Source organism: Helianthus annuus, chromosome 12 (assembly GCF_002127325.2).
Source record: "Helianthus annuus cultivar XRQ/B chromosome 12, HanXRQr2.0-SUNRISE, whole genome shotgun sequence".
NCBI lineage: Eukaryota > Viridiplantae > Streptophyta > Magnoliopsida > Asterales > Asteraceae > Helianthus > Helianthus annuus.
In genome coordinates, this window is record NC_035444.2 from 90,770,283 (window position 1) to 90,778,995 (window position 8,713).

Sequence of the window (8,713 nt, forward strand, 5' to 3'; positions counted from 1 at the left end):
GTTGAAATTTAAGCTGTTTATGGGGTCATATGAAATGACTTTGATCTTGATTGCTTGATTTGCATGGGTGTTGTGTCGGTGTTGGACGATGATCCTACGTACGAGGATTAGCGTTTGGTTTTTTGTTGGAAGATTATTTGCAACCATTTTCCTATCGGATTTTGATAGATTGCTATGTATGACCTTTATGATTTTGGTCAATAATTTTGACATCATTTCCTTGGGTCGCAATTGTCTAGTTTTCTGTTAGCATAGACTTTATGACTAGTAAAAAAAACACTTATACTTCAACCGCGTGTTGTAGAAAGATGGGTTTTCGAACTGAAGCATAATGCATTTTGATGCATAACATTACAACGATGCATAAAAACTACACGACTTTGATGCGCATTTTATTAAGCCCTTTCGTCATGAGAGCTTGACTTTGATTTTTAGCTTTAGCGCATTTCAATAACCTCATCTCTAGTGTGCAAATAGAAAACCATGAGTGACATAAGTTGCTTTATTTTACAACAAACAAAAAAACAAAAAAAAAAACAAAAACACCTCGTGTGCAAACGTTAATAGTATAACCAATATTATATTTCATCGACGATTGTAGAAAACCATTCAGAAAAGCGTGGAGAAGACACATCTCACAGCCGAGAAACTGCATTCGACAAGAGCACACAACGCATCAATCATTTTAACTAGAGACAACCCAAAACCGTCATTGATTACCTTCTAATCTCTCCCTAGTACCCTCATAGTGTAGTGGTTGTTTGATCGGTCTCCTCATTGCCTCCGTTGTATTTGCCGTGAATTGCAAGCATTAAATGTTCTTCAATTACAAAAGCAATACCAAAAAACAATTAAACGACTACTTATCCAACTGCAACGCCTGTATCCTGCTTTTGTGGTGGTCGCCATTTGCGATCAAATACACCTCTCTCAACCACTTTATCGGTTTTCAACTTATCATCAATGAGTTCTAACAACTCTTGTAAACCAACTCTAGTTACACCCGATGTTTTAACATGCGGGCCCGGGCTAAACTCATGTTGAGATTTTAAATCACTTTTAACTTCAACCGAGAGGGTAGAAACGTCTTTTGGTTGATCCTCAAACTCCTTCCATCCCACAAATGATGCACTTGCATCGTCCCATTTCACGTCATCGCCTGTAGAAAGCCAACCATCCAAGTCTTCGTTCATTTCACATTCGCTTTCCTCATTTACAGTCGTCTCATTGTCATTGAGATCGATCTGAAGCAAAAATAATCACAAAGTAATGTTACATGATTGTACAAGGTTAAGGAAGAATGGAAGGGTAAAATGGACTTTTACGGTTTACCACCTTGTTCCAGACTTCAATCATGTTCTCAAGCTTCTCGTTTGACACTCCAATTTGTTCGAGAACTTGCAATACAGACTCTCGTTGTTCGTCGTGATTAGGTGCACTCGAGTCTAGTACATGCTGCATGAAGTATTAAAAAATTTCAACTAATTCATCGCTTTAGGCTTTGAAACAGCTTAACAGGGTATTGGTGGGGCCCGTAACTTCACTGCTATAAAAAAAAATAAAGAAATAATAAACAGGACGTACCACAAGAAGATCAGCTTCAACAACTTCCTCTAATGTAGCATGAAACGCTTCAACTAACTGTAATATTAATAGTAAAACTAATAATAAAGAACGACTATCTATTAATAACTTTATTAAAAAGAAAATAAATAAATTATGAGTTACCTGCACGGGCAAGTCTGATATAAATCCTACGGTGTCGCTAAGGAGCACCTTCTTCCTATAACATGTATAAATCACTCATAATCTCGATTATTTAAAAAATAATAATAATAAATAAACGGAGAAAAGGTAAGCGGGCTTATTTATATTTACCCTGATGGGAGAATAACATGTCGTACTTTTGTATCAACAGTCGCAAACATCCTGCACTTGACGTTACATAACATGAGCGACAAAAAAGGAATTATACATATGAAAAAGATTAAGGTAGCGAAATTAAAATAAATGTCATACCGATTATCACAAAAAAGATAGGTGTCGGAAAGTGCGCCAACTAATGTAGATTTCCCCTAGAAGAGATTTGTCAAAAAAACATTAAGCTAGGTAAATAAAAATTAAATTAAACTACAAGTTAATATAGTTGTATTTGTAATATAAGCATACCGCATTTGTGTAGCCAACAACGGCAACAGTCGGCATGTGTTGACCGTGTGTGCCTCCATACCTTTTGCGAGATGCACGTTGGAGCGCTCGGGTACGACGTACCTCTTGTATTTCTGACATTAATTGATTTTTCCGTTCAATGATTCTGAAATTACGTTTCCATTATTAGTTTATTGCATTAATAAACAAAAAATGTAATAATAACAAAATAATATATTAACGTTTAAACATAAAGAGGCGCGTCTAATACAAACCTTCTTCGTTGAAGTTGAAGTTCGGTTTCTCCAGCACCGCTAATGAACCCTCGTCCGCCGCTTCCTCTCCTGTAAATTATTTCAAGGATTTTATATTTAAATAATTAGTTTCACATTTTTTTTATTTAAATAGGTATTATACGTTTATACGTACCCTTTGGCACTAACAACTTCAGCTTCACCGGCGGCACCGAATGTTAAACGCCCACCACTACCGCGTATGCGAACCAGTCTAGTTCTTTTGTACATAAGAGCAGCTAACTCAGCCTTTAAGAATAAATAACAAGTATTATTAAAATACAAAAATATATTTAAGAAGAATGATTGATGTAGGGATGAATTCATGAATCAAAAACCTGCAGCTTTGCTTCTTTTGTTTGAGCGTGAGCGTGAAATATCTCAATGATTAAACCTACGCGATCGAGAACGGCTCTTCCCCATGCCCGCTGCCGTCAGTAGTGTAGCAATTCAGCAAAAATCACATTTTATTGAGTCGTAAAAAAGAAGAGATTAATATGATATTTGATAAGGGTGTTAAATGACTCATGTTCGTGGGTTGGCGGGTCGAACCCGACACGAACCCGAAAATCATGTCCGCCACATCAATTATCTACCCAAACATTAGACACTTATTCCCAATTTTTTCCACAAGAGTAAAGTACATGGATGGTCAATGTAGTTTACCAAAATTTTAAATTTGGTCCCTAGCTTTCCAAAAGTACACAGAATGTCCCTGAGGTTTACACTTAGTAACGCATTTAGCCCCTCGGCTTTTTCCAAAACTAAATGGATGGTCCCTATGGTTTGCACTTTATAACACATTTAGTCCCCAACTTGGACATGCTAAAACCATTGGATTTGTTGACTGGGGAGTAAATGCGTTACAAAGTGCAAACTACATGGATCATCCGTGTACTTTTGAAAAGCCAGGGACCAAATTCAAAATTTTGATAAACGACAGGGACCATCCGTATACTTTACTCTTTCAACACATATACAACAAAAGGTACAAGTGTAAATAGAAACATTTAAGTTTAAACTATAAAACTTGATGCTCATTTCTCGTGTATCTTTAAAACTTTGACATAAAATACCCGATCAGTTTAAAACTTTGACATAAAGGGTCAACTGTAGAACCCACACCCTCCATCATGACCTTTAAGTTAAACATGTTTGCGGGTTTGACCAAGAATTGACCCAAACCCGTTTAGGCTAGAACTTAACATGCAAAAGATCTACCTCTAAGTTTCTCTGTTGAATTCCGGTCAGAATCCCGTTCACAAATACAGCATCTACTCCACCCTGTCACAGAAATGCATTCATTTTAAGATTCCAATATCGCATCAGAAACCGAAAAAAGAACTAGAACTTCAAATACATTCATTCTAAACTTCAAGGCTAAAACGAAAAACAGAAAATTAAAACCGAAACTTATGTTAGTATGACACTTTACTTGTGAATCTAGAGCATTTAAATGGCATTTGATATTGTCCACAGTCCCCGGTCCGAAATAAGTATCTGCATCACCAAAAGCAAACTCCTTAGTAAGAACAGAACAACTCTTTGACTTGATAAGTCAAACAATCTACGTTTCACCTTCAAAATTTACAAATAACAACCAACGTAAACTCAAGTACCAATACAAATAACAATGTTTATGATAAACTATTTGCTTAAGGACATGGTCGAGGATAGGACTTGCACTTGGTGAATGCGTAGGATTAAGGTTAAGGACTTTCAGGGAGGAAGACACAGTTTTGTGTTAACCTTGTCTTAGGAGCTTAGCTTTTCCTATACTTTCCATGTGTTTTAAAGCTACGGGTCTCCCTGGAAGCAGCATCTAAAGATATAGTTTATCCACAACAGACCCTATGCTACTAGCTGCGCTAGTGATGCGATTTTACCTAGTATATTTGTTGTCGTTACAATTATACATATAAATACTAATTCATGTTTTTGATCTATATAAAACAACCCTTTGACCTCATAAGTCAAACAAGCCACATTTGACCTTCAAACTCACAACTAACACCCAACATAATAAACTAAATCACAACTTTTACAACAAACACAAACAATTGCACATGTCACTCATAAATAATTCACATAAATAACAATATGTTTGACCCCAAAAGTCAAAGAGGTCAAAATCCCTAATTTCTTCACGAATTACAGAAATCAGACCTGCACGAGTAATTCGATAAGCTGGGTTTTGCACAACAACATGTGGGGGCAATTCTTTGTCGTTAAATTGGGTACCGTAATCCCCATCTCTCTGTTCTTCAAGCGAATTGGCAAGATTCAGAGCTTCATCGAGCTTGATCTTTAACAGGGAATCGGGTCGAAAACGAGGCTGTACAACGAACAGTTTTGGATGGTTATTGGATTCATTGGAGTCTGGTTCCTCGTGTTTGTGTCGTGATTGTGAATTGATGAATGGGTTTGATGATGATGGGGTTGATTGAAGGATGAGGGTTTGTGGGGTGAATCGGATTGAGGGTCGTGTGCGGTGAATGATGCTAAACATTTGAAAGATTTTGGGTGTTTGGTTTGATTGAATTGAAAGGGAATTAGAATTGGAAGAACAGAGTGGATCAAGGGTTTTAGACTCTGGGGTACGGTGGTGGGCCGTGGGTTGTTGGGGCATCGTCTGACACGTGAAGTATAGGGCACCCAAGACCAAAAGTCAATTTCAAAGGGGTATGGTGGGGCGTGGCTGGAGTGGCGTGGAAAAAAAGTCAATTTCAAAGGGCTAGTGCTCTTGGCCAACGAGGTTCCGCTATGTCATGTTCGTAGCTCCGCCCAACGCCCGGGCTGAAACCCCCGCCCAAGGGGCCACGCCAAAACCCAAACCCACCCTGGGTGGTGACGTGGGTGTTTGTACCCAACCCACGCCCCAACCCCCGCCCCATACCCCATAGTCTTAGAAAGATTGGGAATGGCTACTGAGAGGTTATTTGACTTGGGGCAGTTCTTAACAATTGAGACCTCTTATTGGTTCAGCATTTAGTGGTTTAGTCTATTTGTTTTGTGAGCAAATTTGTCTTTGAATGATTAAGTATTATACAGAGTCTGAATGGTTAAAACCTCTAATCTGAATTGGTCAGACATTTGCCTCTGAATGGTTAAGCATTATACTGGCTCTTAATGGTTCAGACCTCTTACTGGTTCAGCACTTAACCATTCAAAAGTTGCCAAACAGCCTCTTATAAAAGTTAATAAGTTGTTTTTATAGTGTTTGAGTTAGCTTATTTAAGATGTTTTTGTGTGTTGAGAAGTTGTTTTTAAGAAGTTGGTATTTATAACTTATAACTTATGACTTATATAAGTTAATAAGTCCTTTTGAGAAGGAATCCCAAACACCCCATTATTATTAAAGGTTGAGATGTTAGTAATTTATGGCTTATAAAATCATCTCTTATGGTACTTATGTAGGGGCGTCTGATTTTTAATAAATTTTAAATGAAAACGTAGACGTAATAGTAAAAATGATTTTAATGGCACGAATCCGGTCGATATTGGTTTGTTTTATCACAATATCAATATGATACCGACATTCAATATAACAAACGAGAGAAAACTTTAAAAATAGAGTCATGACAAAGACAAAAAAAACTAACAAGAAAAAATAAACGGTAGTGCTATAGTGAATTTTGAGAAGTGTGTTAGTATCAACGGCGTAGCTTTTTGGGAGCGGCCGACCACTGGAACTTTTCACTCAGCAGTGGGAGTATGTGGTTTTCGTATATAAATTTTTGGGTATATACGTTTTTGACCCCCGGTTTTATAGAAAATTTTGGTATATACGTCTTCAACCCCCGGTCGAAAATCTTAAACTACGTCACTGGTTAATATTATTTATAGTTTCATTTTGGTTTAGTAGTATGCACAAAAAATTATCTTCCAAAGTCACTGAAGTTGTTAGCATAGTTTTAAAATGGAACAAACCTTGATATGATATGTGTCGTTTAGCAAAGTTTGGAAGATGATGACGGGGGTAGTACAAAACCAAATAAAGTGACTTAAATACATGAATGCTCAAAAGGTTAAAAGGTTCAAAGTTTGAAAATCCAGGAGCTAAGATAAAGCAACACGTGAACAGTAACTGGTCACATCTCTAATTGCCTCACCAACTCCTCCAGCCGCAAAAGTAAGACAAGTCCACAGAATACAATCTATTATCCGCAAGTCAAAAGGCTTTAACCCCTAAAAGGGTAAGTCCCCCACTGCAAGCATGTTCACTAGTCAATAGCTTCCTCTTTGAGCAATGACTTTCCCTATAAATGTGACACTTCATTTAGTGCTGAGGACATTCTCCGATCAGCTCTGATTCCAGGCGAATCTCTAGTCATTGTTCTTGAGTACTTGTTCTATGCAAGGCATTCTTCACCACATTCAACACACACATTCTTATTGCTCCCACTTCTGAAAACTGAACACGTTTTAGTGGAGGATCCCGAGCAAATAATAAAATCAAACTAGTGAACCTCTCTCCACGTCTTGCAAATGTGGGGGGACCCCACGACCTGCGTTAGGCAAAACCAAACCCTTCAACCCTTTTGCCTAACCAGCCCAGCTACTATCCTTGGTCTAATATTTGTTGCATCAACAAGTTGGCGCCCACCGTGGGGCTACACCACTAATTTTTTTCAAAAAGACCTAGTAGTGTAGCTCCATTCCTGTCCAAGAATCAGCATGTCGGAAGGTGAGTCTCCGGGAGAGGTTAACCAAATCCCTCGTACCTCTACCCCGAACACTAGCCAAACTCCTGTGGCTATACTAGCTTCTATCTCAACATCGGGAAGCACTCCAACTGGAGCGACATACCCCGAGTTTCTCACTTTCCAGACGCCAACACCTTCTCGTTCCGGAGTACCATCTCCTAATGTTGGTGCCTCTAACACTCTCTCACGTATTGATCTTACACCTGAAGGAGTTGCTAATAACTTTCTTGAGTTGAGGTCTCTCCTCAACCAACACGTGAATAGGTAACGAGACAAGGGAGTGAGGATCCGTCTGGACTATGACGAGCCAGAACCGTCACTATCTCCTGGGCCTCCCCTCTTCCCTTTGCAAGCTCACAGCCAACTGCTTCTAGGAATAATTGTGGTTCTCACCCTTGAACGAGACAAAGTTCAGGTACCCGTTTATTTTCTTCAGCAAAACTCTAAAATTAGCAGAAATCAAATATCCTCCCTTGGAGAAACTTGCTCTAGCCCTAGTCCAAACGGCTAGAAGGCTTCGAAGGTATTTCCAAGCACACCCTATACAAGTGGTCACCGACCAACCTATTAAGAGTGTGCTTGAAAAACCAGAAAACTCGGGACGATTAGCTAAATGGGCAGTGGAACTAGGTGAACATAACATCACCTATGTCCCAAGAAAAACCATCAAAGCCCAAGTCTTGGTTGATTTCATTGTGGAAGTCCCAAAGCAAACAATCACTAAAGTAAACACAGCTGCCATTGAACCCTCAGACCTTGAAGCCTGGAAGCTTTTTATCGACGGGGTTTCAAGCGTTGAAGGGTCAGGGGTCGGGCTCATTCTGATCAACCCAGAATGATTAGAATTCACGTATGCTCTTCGATTTAATTTTCAGACTAACAACGAATATGAATACAAAGCGTTGATAGCCGGCTTAAGGTTGGCTAAAGAAATGAAGATTGAAAAGCTTGAAGTCTTCACAGACTCGTTGCTGGTGTCAAATTAAGTGAACGACAGTTATGTTGCAAAGGAGCCAAATATGAAGAAATACAAGGGAAAATCCAAGGAGTTGATGAACACATTCTAAACATGTACCATCAAGCAAATTCCCAGATCTCAAAATAAGAAAGTTGATGCTCTAAGCAAATTTGCTTCTCTCACCTTTGCCCACCTCACTAAAAAGGTGTTGGTAGAAGTGTTGAAAACTCCATCAATCGAAGAGTTGGAAGTTCAAGACGTAATCACCGAAGAAGGCACCAATTGGATGACTCCAATTAAAAAATTCCTTAAAAAATGTGAGTTACCTACTGATCAAGCAGAAGCTGAAAGGGTTAAAGTCAAGTCTAGACAATACGTGTTGCAAGGAGAAATACTCTACAAAAAGGGTTACCTTGCACCCTTGCTAAGATGTGTCGGTCCCGAACAAAGCCAGTACTTGATCAAAGAGGTTCATGAAGGTATATGCGGAGCTCATTTTGGGGCAAGAACGGTGGTTGCTAAATTAATGAACCTTGGGTATTTTGGCCCTCCATGCACCGAGACACCACTGAGCAACTAAGGAAGTGTGATTTCTGCCAAATTCATGC

At 38.9% G+C, this 8,713-nt stretch overlaps 1 protein-coding gene across 2 annotated transcripts; it reads right to left on the bottom strand.

Moving 5' to 3' along the window:
- Positions 1-443: 443 nt before the first annotated feature.
- LOC110895487 (GTP-binding protein At3g49725, chloroplastic) lies at positions 444-5,055 on the bottom strand. Of its 2 annotated transcripts, XR_002567164.2 has the most exons (14): positions 4,608-5,055; positions 3,877-3,941; positions 3,663-3,725; positions 2,780-2,869; positions 2,578-2,690; positions 2,424-2,492; positions 2,170-2,314; positions 2,020-2,075; positions 1,879-1,929; positions 1,729-1,783; positions 1,585-1,641; positions 1,336-1,455; positions 721-1,244; positions 444-649 (listed from the first exon to the last, which is right to left on the bottom strand). XR_002567164.2 is itself a non-coding variant. In XM_022142809.2 (13 exons), exons 1-13 carry the CDS (start codon positions 4,948-4,950, stop codon positions 864-866), a joined length of 1,608 nt encoding a protein of 535 aa, XP_021998501.1. In that variant the 5' UTR covers positions 4,951-5,055; the 3' UTR covers positions 444-863. The 2 variants fall into 2 exon arrangements, 1 of the variants encoding a protein (XP_021998501.1); XM_022142809.2 differs by having other exon boundaries at positions 444-1,244.
- Positions 5,056-8,713: the final 3,658 nt, after the last annotated feature.

What these genes read in the sequence shown, in the direction of transcription:
- LOC110895487 (XM_022142809.2), bottom strand. Translation starts at nt 4,950, where the DNA reads ATGTTTAGCATCATTCACCGCACACGACCCTCAATCCGATTCACCCCA. An exon ending in CATGTTATTCTCCCATCAGG is followed by an intron (nt 1,784 to 1,878) that starts GTAAATATAAAT and finishes TACATGTTATAG; the next exon opens with GAAGAAGGTGCTCCTTAGCG. An exon ending in TATCAGACTTGCCCGTGCAG is followed by an intron (nt 1,642 to 1,728) that starts GTAACTCATAAT and finishes TTAATATTACAG; the next exon opens with TTAGTTGAAGCGTTTCATGC.